The sequence below is a fragment of the Pagrus pagrus genome (genome assembly GCF_965226575.1).
Source record: "Pagrus pagrus genome assembly, chromosome: 12".
In the NCBI taxonomy this organism is placed as follows: domain Eukaryota; kingdom Metazoa; phylum Chordata; class Actinopteri; order Spariformes; family Sparidae; genus Pagrus; species Pagrus pagrus.
In genome coordinates, this window is record NC_140196.1 from 7,095,596 (window position 1) to 7,117,686 (window position 22,091).

Here is a 22,091-nt window from a genome sequence, read left to right on the forward strand (position 1 = left end):
GGACACTGATCTGAAAGCCTCCAAGCATGTAACTGGTTTTAAAATGTGAGGGTGCAATAGTGAACGCCAGGAAATTGATTTGATTTTGTTTCAAGTCATACCAGTTATATTATCGTTGCATAATCAATGATGACAAGCGCTTAAAATGTATATTTTTATTATTTCTTTAGGAGCTAGGAAAAAAAGTAAACCAAATAGATTTAAACATAAGTTTGTACAATGCAGTTAAGATCAGGAAGCAGAGAATTATGCAATATGGTGAGGGGTACGAGATAAAGATGGTCTTGTTAATTCCAGGGTCTTGTAGCTCGGAGGTATTCCCTTCAAGAACTGAAATCAGGGCTCAATACATGCCGCATGTTGCAGGGATTATGGTGGAATAACTCGGAGAAGACCTCTGGCTCCAGTGTGGCAAATTCAGCTCCTTCAGAGTCTGCATTTTCTCAGCGATGACAGAACACTCAAATTAACCTTACAATGTTGACATTGATATAAAATAAGCAAATTACAGATGGTACTTACAGATGAATTAAGCAAAGACACCATGCTTCTTCAGCTAAGGTGCAAAATGAACAGAAGGGTTAAAGGTAGGCATGCGGTTAAACAGGAAAGAAAGAAAAACAAAGCTAGAATAAACTCTTCATTCGTGGAAACCACAATATACAGAGTGATTTTAAACATCAGTCGAAAAAAAAGAAAATAACTTACTGTAAATACAAAATAAATTCAAAACTTAAACTACACTGGGGATGTCCTGAATATTTTTACAACTTATTTTGTTTTTGCTTAAAATAAAATGTGTATTTAGCTGAAATGTGAACACTTCGGTACGACTAAAACCATTCAAGTGTCAGAAGTTTTGGTCAGTTTGACCCACATCATGGCAGAAAAGGCTCATGAGCCCAGAACAGAGTACTTTTTTTGAAAGAAGTTAATGCAGACACATTATCACACCATCATTTAACCATCCAGTCTGGAGGACACGAGTACCCGGGGGGAAGCTCTTCAAGTATTTGTTGTTGTTTTTTTGCCCCGGTCAAATCAAAAATGGTATCTGCACAATTACAAAGAATGGCGAGTCTCAAAATAAACATCGGAAAATAAGAAAAAACTAAAACAACAATCATACAAAGGTAAGAAAGGAACGTTTCTTCACTTCAGGAGATTGCATTTGCTTAACAGTCCTCCGGGGTTGCTGTCGACCATAATATTGGAGCTGAGGAACTTGGACAAAAAAAACTAACGAGTAGCATAGTACGGTTTAAATTATTTCCATGTGTTTGCAGTCTGGGAGATCGACGAGCGAGAGGGGATCATGTCCAGCAGGTACTCCCTCTGACGAGCGTCGACGGCGGCTGACGTCTTGTGACCTGTCAGGCTGGGGTTCACGTAGGCCATGGTGACTCCTGTGAACATGCAACAGAGCAGCGGGTCAAGGTGTGGAGCAAGCTGCACGCTGTCGGTTTGATATTTTTAACGTGAATAAGAGAGAAAAGGCATGATCTGAATATACAGTCCCCATAGGACAGATAAAGGAAAAATGACAACTCTAAGGTGAAGTAGTGGCACCCAGGAAAAAATGATAAACCACCAAACGGAGGGACTAAAGGAGGAAGACTGAGGTCACTGGCAGGGAGAGAACTGGAGAATGGGATTGCCTTGTCCGAAAACATGTCCTCCTGCTTGTTTGTTAACCGTAATTCATTTTTCCTCTAGTGCGTGAGATTACACTAGATTGAAACTTTTGTGTAAGATTTCTTAACACCAGAAAAAGGACGACACTGGGATGTTCAAGGATTGCTTTTGGACCAGACAGGAATTTGAAAGAGAGCAGATGTCGGGCGCCAGAGATCTGTGAGTCTACCTGTATTGCTGTTGCTCTGCTTCTTCCATGCAGTGGCTGAGGCACTACCTCCGCTGATATTCCTGCCGCCGTGGTATCCAGTGCTGCTCACCTTTGAACTCTGCACAGAGCGGTGGGAAACATGGGCGTGCTTACCTGGCCGGCTGACCAAAGCCGCGGCCGCCACCGCACTCTGCAGCTGGGAGGATGATGAGAAGGAGTGGGGGACGCCCCTCACCCCCACAGATGAGACACCGTGGGACAGCTGGCCTTGGGAGCTCTGAGGGGAGACACAGAGAGGGGGTTCTGAGTTACAGCTGCTTTGACTGCACAAGTGTTACTCATTAAAAGAAAAAACGATTCCAACCTTGATGGAGTGATGCTGAAGAATGCTGGCTCCTCGGCTGGCCTGGTGGTGGTGCTGGAGGGAGGAGGCTCTGGCATGAGCCTGCTTCAGCTGCTGAGACACCAGCTGCTCTGCTTTTAACGACGAAGATGAAGAGCTACCGTGGGAGACCGATGAGGACGTCTGCTGGAAAATACGCTGCTCTATTTCCTGCTCTTGCTGCAGTGCTTTGACAAACGCACCTTTCAGCCTGTTGGTATGCTCAGCTTTCAAAGCCTTTTTCTGATTGGATGACATGCACTGTTCACAGAGGACGCCTTTTGTCTTGTCGTGCCTCCAGCGGCAGGTGAAGTCAGTGTTGCACTGAGTGCAGATGAAGGGCTGTTTGGCAGTGGTCTTGGACAGTGCTACACCTGTCTTTCCTGGGTGGAGAGAGATGGGAAACCCAGATGTATTGATTGAAAACGGACAGAGGGGCTCATATGGTGTCAATGAAGTTATCACAAAAAAATAGACGCAAGCTGAAACATATTCAAATCCTACGTGGGGACGTCCTGACTATACATGGGCAATAGCTAACACTTATTTGAAACATTTAACCCAAATGTCTTAGGCTGGAACTATTTTTCATACATACATATTATTATTATTATTATTATTATTATACTTCTCTGTTGTCCACTATTCATTTTACCTCTACAAAATGTAAACAAAAGCCATCAAAACAAAACATCTACACACCTCTGTGGATGGTGTCCAGCAGATTCTGTACCACTTCCTCCAGTCCCACCAGGTAGATGAACTCATTATTGGCGGCAGAGGGCAGGAAGTTAAACTCCGGGGCTGGGGGCTTGGGCGGGGGGATCTCCAGGAGGGTTTTCTCCAGTTGTTTCCGCAGGGCCAGTTTAGCTGCAGCTTGGCGGCTGGCTGGAGAGTCGTTCACGCCGACCACAGAGATGCCGCTGCTTCCTGAGGAAGAGCCCTTCAAACTGGATGGAGAACCCTTTGAAAATGAGCACAGACAGGAAAGAAGCAAGACAGGTGTAAACATCCGGTCAAGATCAGAATGTCTTTCAGTTGTTTGATCATTTCACAACTTGCAATTAATCGTGTGACTTCTGTATTGTTCAAAGAACTCTGATCAGACAGCTGGAGCCCTATTTAAAGCATCTGACCATAAAAATGAGCCCTTTTTAATTTCTGATCCAACCTTGATGGTGGAAATTAATTAAATTGTTATTATTTAAATTGAAAGCAGCTGTGAGACACTGACCAGCGAGCTAGCACTACTGCCAATCCTGATGAGGCCCTGCTGGCCCATGCCTCTCTGGCCCTGGCCTGCAGGGGCCGAGGTCCGGGGACCCAACAGCAGAGGAGGGGGTCCTGAACCTCCAGAGGCAGCCAGCTGCTGCTGCTGCTGCTGCTGGCGGAGAGCCTGGATCTGCTGTGGAGACACAGAGATGGGCTAACCAGGACGATGAGAGGGGTGACACAGAGGGACACCACGGACAAAGGCAGTGGAGGACAAGGGAGGGACATCAAAAGCACCAAGGCAAGGACACACACAAAGAGAGAAAGGCGCAAAGAGAGATCATAAGTCCTAAATTTAGTGTAATTATTACCCTGCAGTTAGTCTCGAAGAGTGAAAAACAGCAGTAACATGTTGTAGTCAGGCTATCATTGCTCTTACAAAGACGCTTAAAAATATCCTTATAATTTGTTTTAACACTATTGTTAACATTTCCTCTCGACTCACCTGTGCCCCTCTGACCAGAGGTGGCATGATGATCTGTGAGCCGTGTTTGGACGTCACCTGCTGCCCTCCTCTCACCAGCGGCGGAGGGATGACCGTGCCTGAGCTCCTGCCGGTCAAAATCTGGTGGGAGAAAAACATCGTCAGAAACAGCATGAACTACAGTACGAAGGCGTGTTCACACTGATATGTTGCCTGAGAGGATGTGTTATAGCACAACGTTAACCTGCTGAGAGCCTTTATTGCTTGTAATCGTTCCTCGGATGAGAGGAGGCGGCGCAGAGGAACCGGACACACTTGAGGGCTGAGAAGGAAAAAAAAGACAGAGATTAAACAAAACAAGAAAATGATTGAAGTGGAAGCCTGCTCTTCGAGTGCCCCTGCGTTGATGTGTTTAATAAGCGTTTACCTTCTGGAGAGTGTCCCTCTGTATCTGGCTCTGTCTGAGTTTCTTCAGCAGCACCAGCTTGGCCTCCTCCAGTCTCAGCTCCTCCTTCAGCTGCTTAATGATGCGCTCCCTCTCTGCTGGGCTGCTCTTCTACACTCGACAGATCATAACATTACTTACACCACTTGCATTACCAAAGACAGAATCCTTTTCCAGGAACTAAAACATTTTATGTTGGAGCCTCAGATGGTTCATTTGTGTCCACCAACTTTCTGTTTCCACATTTTGAAAACCTCATAAAGCTAAAAACCCCTAATGATCTTTGTTATGATCAAAACTTGTCTCAGGATCCATCTCAGTCGGACAGTAGTATGAAATGCATGAGCTCTAGCTTTGTGTAGGTGTGCCTCACCATGAGCAGGTCCGTGTCCAGCTCCTTAAAGTGGCTCAAGCCGTTCATTGGTGGACTGGGGGAGTCATTGTCTGACAAAATGATGCAATCGTCATCTTCAGGGGACGGAGGGCGCTTCTCTCTTTTTATGCTGCTGAACATAAGAGATAAAACAAATTTATGTTTCAGTATTTTATAAAACAAAGCAGTATTATATCAGTTATGTCAAAATAATGACTCACATAAACGGTTAGGGTGTAAAAGAAGAGAAATTGATGTGTTTTTCAATACTGGAAAAAAGTTGTTAAATCAATTTTATTCTTCACGTCCAGGTTTCTTGTTTTTTTCCCTCCTAAGTGGATTTAAAGTTGTGAAATCATCTTATTCTGCACTATCTGACAGTATCAAAAATATTCTGTCTCAGCTTGTTACAGCTCTTTTTTATGATGTGAAATAAACAAAGAACCATTCCTTCAAATAAAGGGTCCACAAAACTACTTTTCAAGCACTTTCAAGGTACCTAAACTAAGAATATCTGGATTATTGTAAACCTTTTTCATCACATTGAAAAAATTAAGTTTACAAAATTCCTTTATATCCACAGCAATCAATGTTTGTTGTCACTTCATTTATTTAATGTTTTAACCTTGATTGAATGTTTAGATTATGACGATTTCATGATGGCTAATTTCATCGGCAGAATGACGACAGGATCATTTCAATTCAATTCATGAGTGACTGTGCAGATGAAACACCAGATTATGTGGAAAATTCCAGCATTTTTCAAAGAGTATATTATAATTCAAACATATTCCTAACCTTGAAAACCTGAAGACTTTGTGCGAACCCTAATTTTAAGTGCCTCATTGCACATTTCCACATTTTTGGCACATTTGCTGTTTTGTAAAACATTGGGATCTCCACTAGAATTTAAAGTTGCATGTATTTAGATTTGGTTTTAAACCATGTTGAGACGTAAATATCAACTGCCTCAAACATTATCATCCATTAACACTGTCTGTACTCATGGAGAAGCGCCTCAACCATGGGTTGTCATCTAACAAGTCCAGACACACACTCTTTATGCTCCTCTGAATGCGAAGGAAGGGCAAGGTGGCCCTCCAGTAAAGGTCTTAAAGTCACAATACAACTTCTGTTTGAGAGCACGAATTTCCTGTTGAAGCAGGATATTGTGGCTGGTCACAATAGGCGTCTGAGGCATTCAGGGGTGACCTGCGTTGGGCTTCATACGTCATTCAAAACACGCTAAGACAATTAAAACATATGGGATTCTTGGAGGCTGTGTGGATCGACCCTCACTCCCCGTCTCACATGATTTTCTCACATATAGCTTCTCCTGCAAAGCGGCTATTCAACTGCAGGCTATATGTGAGAGCAGATGACCTAAATTCTTTGACTAGTGGCTCTCAAAAACTAAAGAGCACGAGTAATGTTCCTCAATAAAACAAGGATGGCCTTGTGATTACACGGATTATGGGTTTCTATAAAGCATAAGAAGTCGTTAAAGTCAACGTATGACATCGTGAGGCCTGTCTCTCCTAGCCGTCCTGCCTACGTGTGTGTGTGTGTGTGTGTGTGTGTGTATTAGTCTCTCCTCAGGGCTTAGCGCCATCATCACTTCCTGTGGATTAATCACTACTCTTCCAAAGAAGTCACATGACCTCAAAGTCACCGTCACGTGACATGCTCACTTTTCCTCCCACCCTTCCCCCCTCCCCTCACCGTTCCTTCCACTGTGGAAACCATGGCAACAACCGGCTGAAACCGGTTTGTGACACACGGCTTCATTTTGTGCGAGGGGAGTTTTTAGGGTTCAGGTGGTGAGTGGGGGGAAAATGGAGGTAGAGTGAGAGATAAGTTGAAGATAAGTTCACCTCTGAGGACAACAACACCCCTCTACCCCCACCCTTCTCCCCACACACAGGAAGTTTAAAGACCATCCAGATCATAAAAGTAACTTTAAACATTTTTTGTGTTTTATACGATTCGGATAAAGTCTCATTTATCTTTTTGTGCACTCTCATGAGCGAGTTAGAAGCCTTCCACTGAGGGCAGATAACTTCTGTTTAGATAAAGTTTCCTGCTTTTTCACCGGTTGTCACAGCTGAGGAGAGTTTACTGTAAACTGTTTCTCACCCTCTGGAGGTGCTCATGTCCACAGGCTGCTCTCCCGTTTGAACTTCCACCTTAATGGTGGCCTTGACCTCGCCCGCAGACAGCATGCCACTGGGTGGCTTCTCCTCCGTCAGTCGGACCCGGCTCCTTGTATCCCTGGCTGGCTCTGTGTTTGCCTTGCTGGCTTTGTCATTGCAGTCAGTCCGAATGTCTGAGCCGGGTTCGTCCGTCTGCGGTCTCCGCTCATCCTTCACCGGCCGAGAGGCCAAAGGTAACACTAAAGGTAACGGCAACCGACTCTGTTCCTCCTCCTGATCTTTGTCCTGCCCTGATGCATCGCTAGTCCGGCTCTGATCGTCCTCTGCCAGTGCAGGGTCCGGCTCAGTTTGTGCCTGTGTTGTGGGTTCAGACGGGTCCAATTTAGGCTTTTTGCTTTCACTGTCAGAATTTGAGGGTTCTAAAGATGAGGGAGCAGCATCCCTCTCCAGCGCCCTCTTCTGGCTGCGCGTCTGGCGGACAGCCTCCTCAGACATCCCCTGCAAGTAAACAAAGACATTACCCTATTATCTGTTTTGTTATAAACTCAGACAGGGTCAAAATTACAGGTCCCACATGTTATAACATGTCAGAGTCATGTCATATTTCACATCACAACATCCAAGCATCTAACCCAAACTAGAGTTTACAAATCAATCAGTTATCAGTCTTACAAACTTGAACACAGTTTTCTAAAGGCAATGCTAAGTGTGTTCCCTTATGCTCAAAATAGCAGGTGTGAAACGTGAGTTGACGAGTAAGCAGTAAGAGCAGTTGATTTGTAGGCAATGAAGGACATTTTTAGCTTAAACTGAAGCGCTACAGTTCAGTTCTGGCAGTATCAGATGTTTGACAGCAGCGAGAATGTAAGTTGAAGTAGTTAGAGTTGGCGAACTACTGTAGATATGTTAAAATGTATTACAATGTGAAAAATAACATATTGTTTGAGAGCAGGGGTGTGAGTTTAAACACAGACCTGAAGGACCTGAAGTTTAAGCACTTAAGGAAGTTTTTCTATCGGTGCAGATCAGACAACATATACGCCGATACCGATCTTTGATGGGCCAATATCCGCCCATGTATCGTCCAGGCTCTACAGTATTCCACAAATTCAACAGGTGGCAGGAAATGTTGGCTTTTCAAAGATTTTATGAGGAAGGAAATGTACTTGACACGTTCGTTACACATCAAGGATACGGACCGTGTATTTTGGTGAGAAACGATGTAAACGTTACTTTTGTTAGTTCCCCAGAAAACTCCACAGGGCCCCTTTAAGGCGTCAGTTACACTATAATTTTCTATGCAACATCTTTCACTAAATGAAAGCAGGTGAAATATCAGTCATTTATAAACAAGTGTCCAAAAGAGGTCATTCTAAATGAGTTTGTTCACTTATTGTGGTCAAATAGGTAAGTTATGAGCAACATGGTCAACACATCATCAAAGGTCCATTTATTTAGCTCTCAGCAACCAAGGAGGCTTTGGCAAAGTGTAGACGATTAATGATTGTCAGTGAATAAATGTGGCTCAAGTTCAAAATAAAGTTGATTTTACCGTAGCCGTTTGGATCTTCTCAGGTGCATTGCACAATGTTTATAATAGACAATCTTAGGCGTATTGGATGTCATATTTCATTCCTGTCATGTTGACATTATGTGACAAACACACAGTGCAGAGCTGTCACCCAACAATAAATTCAGTTATCCATTTTACTGAGAGTGCGGTTGTGATTGTGGTCCTATCATTCGGAGCTTAAGTAGACTTAACTGACCTTGAATCAGCTGCAGGGGACACATGCTGACTAAAATCTAAAATGGCCCCCAGACAAAACATGTGGATTAGCAAGGTCACATGACCAAGATGTTGACTGAAACACCCAATTATCCAAATTTCTGTCTCAACCAAAAACCAAAAGAGGAAGAACCGAAAAAATAGAGTGCTCAGTAAGAACAGCAATCTGAGGATCGCTTTACTGCAAAAACAAGGTCTTTTCAAAGAGGAATAATGAGAGCAAATACTGCAGTAAGACTTTTAAGAGCTGGGGGACCTGAACATTATGATGGAATTAGAATTAAAAAGGACTTAGTGACGATACAAAATAACTGGAGCACGATTTCTATTGAAATATTCACAACGACAAATGAATCCGAGTATTTTAGTAATTTATGTGTAAGTGAAATTATTTTATTATTCATTACAATGACTCCGCGTTGTGTAAAACCTCTCTTTCCTTCAGCCAGGCACCGTGGAGCACTAGATCCATTACCATGTGATATCCTCTGCCTGTACTACAAACTCAATCCCACCAGATGTTGACATGCCAGAGGTGGCGGAGTCAGAGATACAGCAGCTCGTTCTGTCAGACAGCTGAGCGGTTACGTGCACTTCGACGCACACGCAGATGTGCATCGGTAACATGGTACATACAGACACACGTTACCCTGACAGTGGCTGCTCTGAAGGAGACAGGGAGATGGTAGCCAATACATGTTTACCTTTAGGGTTTTCATAATGGCCTTTCACATTGTTCTGTGTGATGCACTAACCATATCAGTGTATATAGACATCTGTATTGAGCACAAATGTGTGTGTTTGGCTTCAAAGCAAAGCATGTGGTGTAATAAAAAACGCTTCAGCTTCCTGCGCAGCAACAGTGGAAATGTTTTCTATAAGAAAGACAATTCTACCGTATTAGTATCGTTAGAATGTATTTCAAGTTCATACAAAGTTTCCTGTCAGCAAATGTTTGATTTCTACAACTGAAAAAACCCTTGTTTTCACGCCTGCAAAGGTCATTGTAACCGATAACTGTGTAATACGTTATCGTACACTAAAAATCTCTCAATGCAACCCTAAAATTTTACCGTTAATCTTAAGGTATGGTTCTCACACCTGTATAGTTATTAATATGTGCCTGATCGAATGGGTCACGAATGCTTAGAATAAAAAGGGGTCAGTAATGCTTCGACAGGAGTGATTCTCGAATCATCAAAGCATAGCATAACCCTCAAATATCCAGGGTAAAGAGTGTGACTGGCCACCCCAACACTGAGTGTGTTTACTTTTGCACTACTGTCTCAGCTATCATCAGGTTTTTGGTCTTTCCTCATGATGTGGTGTGCATGTTAACACCAGATCCTTTCATGAACGTGGGTAAACCCTTGTCCCTAGCTGGGGTACTCCGATAGAAGCCATCGCCCCCTTCACACAAGCCCACTAAAACTGCCTAAACATTACCTGGAGGATCTGTGTGTGTGGACACAAATGTCCAAATCAGTTGGCCCACACATTAAATTGACTTTACCCTGCCAGCTCCCTACCACAATGTCATTGTCCAGAAAAATCTCAGGGAGAGAGTGGGTGCGTTGATGACATTTCACACAGTGTAGCTGCTTTGTACTCTTTTTTTGCTTGCCTTTACATTGCTTTCCACTCTTTCGTTGATATTGTGGATACGTCTAAATACAAGTAGTATAACGCAAAAACTGTCATTATACGGACAAATCCTCATCTCCCTCCTGCACACTTAACCCAGGCGCCACCTCTTGCCTAAATCACTTCCAGGTGAGAATGCGTCTGACATGGACAATCTCCTGTTGTGTGCTACATGTGTGAAAAAGGGCAACTCTGGACAATGTCTGAACCATGTCATATGTGAAAAACAGCTCATGATACCATGGCTTGTAAACATCTCATCAAAGTTTCCCGATCGTGCTCTGTCTTGTGGGCAGATGAGTCATCAGCTATAGTCACCTAGACGCTCCTCAGAAAAACAAAAACATGATGGTAAATTGTGTAATGATGATCAACACATTTGACTACTGGTGAGTAGCTAGAGGCGCTAAATTGAGGAACATGCAAGAGACATACTGACTTTATCCTCAGCTGCTGAGGTAACTTAGTACAGAAATGAGATGGAGTAGGCCAGAAAGCAAAAGGTGAAAACACACCTGGATACTGTCCGACCATGTACACAGAATATGTGAATAATCAGGTTTTTCAATGACCAATGAATGTGGTTATTATCAAATGTATAAAAGGTAAACATGTGGAACGCCACAGGAGACGACCTGTCCTCAAAGTTCACAGAATCTCAAACAGAAAGCACGAGTGACATTCAGAGACGTACACTCAGACTGTCGAAAGAGAGGAAGAAACGCAGCACCGTTATGTCCTGACATGCATGTACATTTCAGAACGGAGGCCTGGTCCTGCCAAGTCTGCCGAGGCCATCCGTCTGCCCAGCGACGCACTTACAGGAAGCTATGTTTCTTTGGGGGGGGGGGGGTGAGAAAAGAACTACAATTAACCCTTACAGACCGACTACTTCTCAGTGACACACACTGTACACACTCGTGCACCCCCTCCCCTTCCTGTTCTCAGAATGGTTATGGCGGTGAGCATAACGCACACTCAGTGTATCCATGATGTACCTACACAATATACATACACAGTGACGATGCAGCATGCAGAGCAGCCATCTGATAACACAGAGCTGACTAAGTTTTTTTTTTTTTTAATACTCTGACATCACTGAGATACACATGACATGACCCTTCCCAGGATTCAGTGGGACACACAAAGCACTTTTCCTGAGAACCGGTTTAAACCGGTTGGCTAGTGTGTGTGTGTGTGTGTGACTCTGTCAGTGTGTGTGTGTGTGTGTGTGTGTGTGACTGAGAGAGAAGCTGAAGCTAGTTTTAACCCTTCAGGTGCTGGAGCAGACGCCAGGCTTCCACAGTCGGCCATGTTACAGTGTGTGAGTGCATGTGTGTGTGTGTGTATGTGAGATGGTATAATTAATTCTGATGCATATAGCTTGTGAAATGATGCTGCGGGAAGAAGTTAGCACGAACGCCACCCCACCCACCCACCTCCACACCCCCCAGCCTCACATAGACACCGACCCTATCTTTGTAACGGGGGATCTGAATGGCTGACAAGTTTCACATTTCATCTCCACGGCACTTTACAAACATTTCCATCAAGCCCCCGCCCACCCAAGAACTCCACATCACAGGCAAACGCTGTGAAGGCAACTTAAACTGAAACTTCACACATCAGGCAAACAAATGAATGTGCAAGCAAACCGCCACATATCAGACCAAGGAGACACACTGTACATTTAAATTTTACACTATTTTTGTCAGTCTGCATGTGTGGTCATGAAAGTTTCATGGTGCGATCATCCAAATTATCTCGCCACACAATTTTATCCTGATAAATATTCAAATCAGATGGAAATCCTCAAACAGCATTTACAGCCACTGTAAAGACGTCATTGTACGGTGGTTGGTGGTAGTCATGGCGACATGTCTTTGGCTGACAGACGGTCAATACGTTTTAATCAGTCCATTAGTTTCAAAAAACTTTGGACCATTTGGACTATTCTGACAGGGGGAAAGCTCCATCGTCTTTGCTGTTTCTCAGCCTTTCTACGTGGGTGATATTTCTGTATAAATGGCACACTAGTGGACATATAAATGAATGTGAATTGTCTTTACCGCCTTCTGTTGTTAAAAAATTGATTTCAATTGTCGTAACACGATGACTGCATGACAGACACACTGTATATTAGCCTATGCAGGGCTGGGCATCGTTAAAAACATTCAGATGCCAGTACTGATACCTTGATTTCACTACTGGTTCCTCAGTGATACTTTTTTTGATCGCAATTTTATGACATCCGTTTCAACAAAAGATTACATTACACTCCCACTCTGGGCGTACCTGGTGTTTTTCCTGCATGACTCCAGACAGCCAATCACCAGCACTATTAGATCTAGGATCAGCTAGCATGCTGCATGCTTATTGGCTCGCTGACGCCGATGAGATTAACTCCTCATCTTTCGATTCTCGATACTATCGAAGCAATTCGGTGGGTGTTGTAAACATGTCGAAGTTTCCTACCCAGCCCTACCTATGCAGCTGATAACATCGTGACTGTGTCATATATATTGTATTCTATATTTTGTTCAATTCAATTCATCTGTATTGTCATTGTACTAATGCACAGGTATACAGTATGACGAAAAGCTCATACGCTGGTGTCTCAGTCGCAATGAAATGTTGATGACAGTACATAGAGTAGTGGGACGACACGGTACAGGACAACAGTAAACAATGGTAGTATTGTTTAAATTCCAGACCCACCCAGTCTTAGTACATAGCGTTCTTTTAAGAATGCTTGTAAGAAAAGCTAAAGCCGAACAATAATGCCAAACTCTGATTGCATTTCCTCTTTAATTAAAAACAAATAAGGCTGGCAGCTTGGAGATATAAAAAGACAAACTTTACAGAGTCTAAATATAATAATGAGGAAGTGAAAAGAATAAACATACAGCCTATAATAAATAGGAATCTCTCTCTCTCTAATGTCTGGATGTCACCCTGCTACACCCCAGATATTAGAAGTTACAACACAGTATTGTGATTGCTGTGTAGGTATCACTTTAACTGTTACACAGCAATGTAAGAAATACTGTCGGGATACTGTCATTTTGCGGCTAAATAAGGTTTATCATGGGAATGCCAAAGTATATAGACCAATATTACTATAGAATAATCATAGCTGCTTATTTGCAGTACATCATTTTTGCAATGATCTTGCAGCTCTGGCTGGTCTTGTAACAAACACTTCTTTTGTCATCTTATCATTAAGACATAACTATTAATCAGAGTTAATATGGCTCTTATACACATGTTAGCTTTCTCAACAGCTATTTTACTGTTGATAGTTTGAGTGTTACTGTTTAGTTTTTGATGCTCAAAAAAAGTCTAAAACTAAACTAATTACTTTCATTATTGCATTATTTGGTTAATTACCTCACAGTGAGAGTGAAGATTGTACAGTCTGTGTTTTTTCAAGTGTTTACGTAATTAAACTCAACACTGCAGTGTAATTACATCACAATGATCACTACCATATCATCAAATTGCTCTGTACAGGTACTTGACTCTTGGTGAGTGTTGCTTTCACCAACGCAGAATACAAGTACTTTAATCTGGTATCAGGTTGCTACCGCTTTCAGGACGCCACTCGCCAGAATCTACACCTGTCTGGTTTTCTGCCTCGCTGCGGATATTTATCTAGTCACTCGTGGATCATGTCGACCATCAGTCACTCAATCACTCTTCACTCAGGCGGGCAGACTCACTCTCAGCCATCACTGATGTCTGGCTGCACATACAGTACGTGTTCTGCATTTTATTTACCCACTGACAGACCTTTAACCTGTGAAAACATATTTCTACACTGCACAGGGGTTTTCAGAAGAACACTGTGCAACCACGCAACCGCACTACCTTGGAAAAACTGCTGCGCCAGCAAAATATTCTTATCAATTATCTGGGTGCATCCGCCAGAATAACAAGTGATAGGAACGATGGTTCTCCAAGCACCAGCTAGAAGCAAAACCTTTGCTGGCCTGATCAAAATAAAGGATTGAATCTGAGTTGGCACGCTAAATACCTTCAAACCAGAGCTGGCTGCAGCAGCTAACATCACTGACAAGACTAAATAGGCAGAAAAAGGCAATTAGAGAGCAAACTGCTGCCTATATACTTGATGAAGTCATGTAGCCCTGACCAAACAGCTGCCCTGTGACCCCTGCAGTCATGTGCAGCAGCTTAAAGTGTGGCCAGCAGACGACTCTTTCCAGAACAGTGGCTGATTACACAACTACTCTGGATCAGTCTTGTGTGTGATCACTGGAACAGTGCTTTCTGGACGGCAACAAAACTTCTAAGCAGTTCTTGGCTCCCTCAGGTCTTGTATCTTTAATACTATGAGTACAGTAACTCTGGGGTGGACATGATGACCAGTATATCAACTTCAGCACCGTCTGTCATAACAAGTGTCAAAGCAAACCGTTCTTCTCTTTTTGCGACGAACCCCTTCACTAAAGGCAACCTGTACTTTGTTCACAGTGACAGTTCCTAAACAATGCAACAGATTGTTAACATGTAAACAACACATTACAAAGCCTTTGTTCACACAAACAACTGAGTGTTCGTTCTAGATGTCCACAAAGAGGCAATAAAGTCTCCAAACAGCAGATCACTTAACCACCATACCATCCCCTGTCTACATGCAGGCCTCCTGACTAACTACTTATACTGGTGCGCCTAACTTTTTAATTTAGGTGCACCGGCACAACAAAACCTTTGATTGAATTTCTTAACATTTCTTGTCGATAAATGTTTTTCTTCATTTAAATAGGGATTGCGATTACGCGCACACAGGCGCAGTGCAACCAATGACAATTTCTAGTCAAACCGGAAAGATTTTAGTGCGATCAAAAAAGGCCTGGCATGCATACACACTGCTTGCTTAAATGTCTTTACAGTGCACAGGTCTCATCACAAGCGGCGCACAGTTAGTGACGGGTTCACCCAGCAGTGGTTGGTCGACCAGACACAGTAGGTGGTTTGCACGCGACATAACAGTTTTGTTTGTCCTGGTCTCTGCTAGCGTTGGGAGTAAACGGTTAACGTTATTGTTAACGGTCATGGTCGAACAAACAAAGAAAAGAGAGATAACAGCAGACGATGAAACTTTTTTTTAAAAAGAGATGCAAATCACTTTGATATGTGTTGTTATAGAGGCGTGGCAAAGATGACAACTGACAACTGATTGACGTCACACAGGCGACACTGGATTTCTGGGAAGCAGTGAGTTTCTATTGCTTTGACTGGACAAAGACACACAAAGATGTCACCTTGGTATCACAAAAGTGCTATCAATTTACAAACCAAACGATTAATCCAGAAAAGAAAATCAGCCGATTAATGAAAAATAATGGTTAGTTGCAGCCATAACAACAACGACAAACAATAACAATAACTAAAAGTTGATTTAAGTCTCTAATAACAGAAAAGACGTGATGTAATAGGATCTTATGAAATCATAATTTAAAAAAAAAAATCATCATAAGTATAATTGATCTTTAAAACTCTCACAAATAAAGTTCACAGCAGCTGCCTGTGCCTTCAACAGATGCAAAATGCTGCATGTGCTTTTGTCTGCACACCATAAACAACCTTCCTTCATATCTGATCATTAAATATTTAAAACAAAAGGGCTTTAAATCCATCTAAGTGTGTCCAGATGAGCAAGACAATAGAAAACATTAGTGCAGTCCAGATCCACAGAGTCCTGGTCCCGAAGCGCTGCTAACTCGTGTAGCTGTGGTGGCTGTGAATGTGTGTGTGTGAGTGTGAGTGTGTGCGTACGTGTGGCTGTCTGGGTGCGAGCAGAGAGAAGGGAGTGTGTGCGGTGTGTGTCAGAGTGTGTGTGTGTTCAGCTTTAAGAGGAGGAAGACTACGGTTGTCACAGAGAGAAGTAGGAAGATTAGCTACCAGATAGCAGAACCAACACTGGTGCCAAGGGGGCTTAAAGCGGGCAGCGACGTCCACCATTAACGTTACACCACCCAGTACACCATCCGAAGCACACTCGGCCCTTTAACAAGCTAAACCCAGCCCACACTACATGTGCAACTAGCCGGCTTTTTTTATTATTATTGACACCGCCTCAAGATGAGGTGAGCGTGTTATTAGTTAGCGAGCTAACATTAGCTAACATCGCACAAAAACAACAACACGAAGCCACTTTAGCTTCGGAGGGTTTAAACCCACTTCAGCCGTTGGCGGTGAGAACCAACGGCTGCCGAAAGTCAAAGTAGTAAAAAAAAAAAAAAAACAACAACAAAAAAGAAAAAGTCCTCCAGCCGGACTCATCTTCATGACCCACAGGAGGGAGGAAGAGGAGGAGGAGGGGGGGGAACCAGAACCGAGCCCGGTCGCTGACCTGGCTTCAACCCGATGCGGGACAACCAGCAGCTACCAACAACAACAAAAAAAAGGGGGGAGCACAAACTTTCACCTTTTTAGAAAAAAAGAAAAGAAAAAAAGTCAAGCTGTACCGGGACTGTTTACCTGCTGTCCCCCTCCCGAGTGAACAACCCGAGTCATAAATTTCACCGACCGGCCCACGGACGGGCAGCCCGCCGCCGGAGAGCCGTTGGCGACGGAACGTTCTAATCCTTACCTTCGTTTAACGACTTCTACCCGCACATAGCCACGTCCGGCGGGGTCGCGGTTACCGGCTGGCACACGCAAGAAAACGTAAAATAAAATATTTTTCGGCTGACTGAGCCTTCCCCCCCACCTCCTCCTCCTCCTCCCCTCCTCTGGCTCTCTCTCCTCCCCGGTGCTCAACCTTTGGCTCTGCGGAGAAGTGTTACTTTTCAACAGCCCATCAGCTTCTTTATCGTCACAGATAGGTGGAGGAAAACCTGGCTCCTCTCGACGACTCCGAATAAAAAAGAGCTCCCCTCGGTCCGCTTTTCTAAAAAAAAACTTCGGCTTCACCTCAGTCAACTTACTCGGTCGCTTTGTTGCCCGTCCTTCGCCGATGGTCGACCAGGGAATGTTTAATCTGCAGTTAACCTCGATAAATCGTTGCTTTTTAGAAATCCAGGGGATATCCTCTTTTTTTCGGCCCTCCCCACTGCCGCGTCTGTTGCCAAATAATGCGCCTCAACACACATGGAGCCGCTGCGTCCTCTTAGTGGGCATGCGCACCTCGGCATACCAGGGCGACCGGATCACATCATGTAAAGCCACTGACCACCAAGGGCCGGGGCAGGGCGACCGTGACAGGGCTCCCTCGGGTTGACCCATGACTGCACCGGCAGGCACAGAAATCCCCCTCCAACACACACACACACACACGCACACACACACATATACCATGTCACAATAAGGAGCTGTAATAATAGAGAGCCTCACACACTCACCTGCCTCCAAACACAGATTAAAGACAAGCAACATGACTTTCATGCACATGCTGGATCTAGTCACACCAGAAACATATAGACAACAGAGAAACATGCAACACATGGAACAATAACAATTAAGTGCATAACTGATAAACAGTGCAAGACCAGCCAGGTGGCAATCCATTCACTTGCCCCAAGGAGGCAGTCAGCAGTCCCCAGTTTACAGCATGTTAATTGCTTTTTTTTTGGTCATTTAATTGGCTGCAAATTTGTCGGGGACTTTGCGCCTCCAAAGCACAACATCAGCTAACGTGGGTCCTTTAATATTCCTTAAAGTGCGAACAGTGTCGCAGAGGGGGGCCCCGTGTCTAAATATAGTTATTAAATCTGGATTTATTTTTAGTTTGTATTGTGTTCGTGCAGCACATATTCCTAAATAAAGTTGCGTTTAATCAAAATAGCAACTGTAACAGGCACATAGTAAGCCTGAGGCCATGTAGAGTCCACTGTGTGTGCATCGTACTGGATGTAAAGTGTGAGGCAGTGTTTAAACTGAAGGGTGAAGAGAGTAGTAAAGGCCAGAGAGCCTCCTCTAATTCAATCATGCCATGCCAGGAATTTGAGTTACTACACAATAGAGGTGTGGCAATACGGAAACTGTGACGTTTATTAATCAAATATTGATATTGTGTTAATAATAAAGGCGCTACATACAACAGTTAGCGACATCTTGCGATTTCAACATTTGCACAACAAATTCCTAATATCAGTAACGAATCAGCCATCGTGCCGACTCTAGCCTGCACACTTATGCACCCATCAAGTGACTTGCTCGTCACGAAGAGGAACCACCGGCTCCAAGTCGAGTTGGAGCCTGTTTGAAGCTGCACTCACCTGCACACGTGGCCACCAAAAAACAAAGAACAGAGCAGTTGGGGTCAAAACACACACACAGGAAATATGTATCTTTATATAGCAAATCGTTTTTTGCTGCTATATAAGGGCTCAAAATCTCACATACAGAACCTTTAACGCTGGTTGCCGATGTCCTAAAGCAGAGAAAAGAAGAATATGCGGTAACTAGCTAGCTGCTACCACAGTGTGTGGCCACCACTGCTGCAGCAAGACACTCTCACCTCAGTGTGGGTAGATGTGGTGATAATATTTTGATTTTGAACCATAATCATGGAGTTAAAATCTGATATTGTGACCCCAAACTCAGACTTTGGTCTCACACCAGCAGCCTCAGCTTCATGTTTACCTCAACGCTCTCAACAGGGACCTGCATCAGCGTCATATTATTACCTCATGTGTCTTAAGGACTCACACCAGCAGCACGATTGACTCCTTGACCCCCACATGAAAATCTAAACCATCGTCCCAAACACCATAATTCCCACATGAACTCACAAAAATGTAACATTCCTGCATCGACTGTCAGATAACTCCTCTGCAACACCATCCTTGCAACTAAAACATCTCACTTTACAGTAGGGTTTAATGGGACGGTTGCATTAATGACCAGCCAACCAGGCTTGCAGCGTCAGATCCATACATCCGAGTCTGGAGCACACGCAGCAGCAGAGGGCGCGATATCGCTTCCATGAAGGATCCAGCTGGCTGCCTCTTTCATGACAAGACCTTCAAAGCATCTCTGTGAACTGAACTAATCCCCTGTCGTCCACAAACACCCATATCACTGCACATACACACATATGTGTTTGAAATACTGTGATCTGAGAGAAGTCCATAAAGACTGAAGTGGGTAGGGGCTGCTGTTCTCTAACAGGTGGTGGTGGTGGGGGGGGGTTGGGCCGTTTGAGTGCTTTGTCAGCGTTATCCTGCTGTTCTTTAAATGACAACAAAAAGAGCCCTCTCTAGATGATGCTGCGTCATCAGGCCTGATTGTTTCCGTCCTCTCATCCTACCACTCCGTCTCCTGAGGCTACAGATTACCTCGTATAAATTCAATAAACTCTGTACCAAGGGGCCGTCTTCGCATAATCACCCTGCCCAAAGCAAAAATTAAACGGCACTCTTGAGTTTATAGATAACGATGGATTTTTCCCGTTAACTTTGTCACTCTTCCTGTGGACTCAGGGACAAGCAGGTATTACCTCAGTCGGTAATAACCACGTTAAGGTATTTACATTGTGGTGTTTTGTTTGGCACGACTTCAGACTGTTCCCTGATGAAGGCCACAAGCTGAATGAAGTCGAAACAAGTCGAATGGAAAGATAAAAAGACATTAAAGGTGCAATATGTAAGAATTTTAATCTAAAGCGTTCAATTATTAACTAAAATAGCAACAGAAATGAAAGAAATAACATTTTTGATGTCATGTCAAAGTCGTCTATGAGTTGTGTTTCAGAGCTATCTACTGACGTTAGCATGCTAACATGCTAGCCCCCGACTTTGTACCAAAAGAGATGACAGTCCGAGTGTAGCTCAACTGTCCGGAGGTGGGCGCAGACTGATGAGTCAGAGTCCTGTCTTCAAACTAGCCTCTGTTGGTTTCAGAGGCTGTGCTTGGCACCGGTCAGGCCGTGTTCACTAAGAGGCTTCTGAGCCTGGTCCACTGCCAGTCCGGCTCCAGTTCTGGTGCCCTTTGGTGCTCCACTCCCTGTAAGCATTCCCCTCTGGATTCCCTCCAGCCCGGGCCTGAAAACCTCCTCTTCCCAGCGGCCTACAGCTCCTGTGCTCGCAGTGTAAACAACACCAACATCCTGTTGGGACTGCTAGCAGCTAGCTAGGCAACAGCAGCTACAGTAAGCAGCAGTCAGTGGTTACTCTGGTGGTACGCTGCCCCTGTTTATTTAGTACAAATAATGGATATCCACCCAACATTTATCAAGACATTTACACAAAACAAAAAAAAATTATATCAGTGGCATTGCTAGAGGAAGTCAAGGTGTCAGCAAGGTCATTAGGAATCATCCTCTGGGGAACAAGAATAAACTGTATGTGCTAAAATTTTTACCAATCTGCAAGCACATGTCAGACATTTTAATAAATAAGTGAAAAGTTAAACCTGCTGGTGGCGCTAGAATAAATAAGAGAACTTTCTACGATGTATCATCTGGGGAACATGAACGCCTTTATCATATGTTATGGTGATCCAGGCAGTGGCTGTCAAGGCATTTCACTCAAACATCTCAGTCTCACGGTGGTGCTAGAAGTCAGGGGACCACCAAAGTCATTAGGATTCATCTTCTTGGGACCACGAATGTTTGGACAAGGCTTCATGGCGATCGAGACAGTACCTCTTGAGATGTTTCACTCTGGACAAAAGTATTTGAGCAACCGACTCATATTCCCACCCCTAGATTTACACAGCAAATGTGGCTAAAAATGCACTTGATTGTTATTTATTTAGCTGATTCTAGTAAAGATTGAATACATTTAACTTTTAAAAAATACTTATAAATAAATAGGTTTCCAATAAGTACGACCTTACCACAATATGATTGCTGGCTTTATAGGGAAGCCTCTCAAACTTAATACTGAGAAATATTTACATACGTAATAAGCAAATAGTAAAATAATAAAATGTTAAAAAGCCTTTCATTTTTAGAGCGGCCCCTTTTGGTGCCTGGTCATATTTTCTTTTGGGGTTGAACTGAATGCAAACACCAGTTAATGAAAAGGTTAATACGTCTTTTAATAAAAATGCTTAATAAAGCTGGAAAATCACCTGGTAATGATAACTATCTATAATATTTGGAGCTTATAATAAATGTCAGGCCATGACAGGAGGTCACAGTCTTCATTTTAAATGAATGATATTTTTTGAAACATACTTTGTGATGTTGTGTTGGATTATATAATACTGTCAGCTGGTCCTGTTTCCTTTGTCCACATCATCTATTTAACAACTGCAGGCTAAATATTATGTTTACGGGCTCACTATTACACAACTACGATGATGTGAGAACATTTCTTTTTACTCCTGCATATTGTACAGATGTGTCAGGACAGAGTCAGACCATCAGGTCCTGGTCCAGGTGAGGCTCCAGCTCTGAAATCAAACAGGGGTGAGGTCAGGCCTCTCTCCTCTCCCTCCTCTCTCCATGTGGAGGAGGCCTAATGGCCGCCCCTTACAACATGACAGCTTCAACTTAATCCTCATTAAGTACTGTAACAATGCAGGAAGTAGCTGCTGCAGTCACGATTAGACGGGGCTCACTATTTGGCAGGAAATGGCTCCTTTCAGCTGCGTCCAAGACACCTCGAGCGTCCCAAAACTTTTCACTTCTCACTAACCCTCCGCCTCCTGGTGAACGAGTCTGTCGGCACCAGCCGGTGGTGGAAAACAAGAGAGGAGCGACGAGTCTCACAGTCTGAAGCCGTCGTGTTGGTTCATAACATGTATTTATTTGTAAAGAAAAGATCAATAGATGATCTCTCGGAGGGG

At 43.6% G+C, this 22,091-nt stretch overlaps 1 protein-coding gene across 9 annotated transcripts; it reads right to left on the minus strand.

Moving 5' to 3' along the window:
* Window positions 1-140: 140 nt before the first annotated feature.
* On the minus strand, window positions 141-17,556 carry LOC311267262 (transcriptional repressor p66-alpha). Of its 9 annotated transcripts, XR_014623810.1 has the most exons (12): window positions 16,833-16,914; window positions 6,879-7,393; window positions 4,743-4,875; window positions 4,352-4,480; window positions 4,169-4,246; window positions 3,946-4,065; window positions 3,463-3,654; window positions 2,931-3,192; window positions 2,211-2,611; window positions 1,865-2,123; window positions 523-1,406; window positions 141-433 (listed from the first exon to the last, which is right to left on the minus strand). XR_014623810.1 is itself a non-coding variant. In XM_084370227.1 (11 exons), the coding sequence occupies exons 2-11, from the start codon at window positions 7,388-7,390 to the stop codon at window positions 1,267-1,269; spliced, it is 2,226 nt and encodes a 741-aa protein (XP_084226353.1). In that variant the 5' UTR covers window positions 7,391-7,393; window positions 17,282-17,556; the 3' UTR covers window positions 141-1,266. The 9 variants fall into 9 exon arrangements, 8 of the variants coding, with proteins under 8 accessions (XP_084226353.1, XP_084226354.1, XP_084226352.1 ...); XM_084370227.1 differs by lacking the exon at window positions 16,833-16,914 and adding an exon at window positions 17,282-17,556 and having other exon boundaries at window positions 141-1,406; XM_084370228.1 differs by lacking the exon at window positions 16,833-16,914 and adding an exon at window positions 16,945-17,071 and having other exon boundaries at window positions 141-1,406.
* Window positions 17,557-22,091: the final 4,535 nt, after the last annotated feature.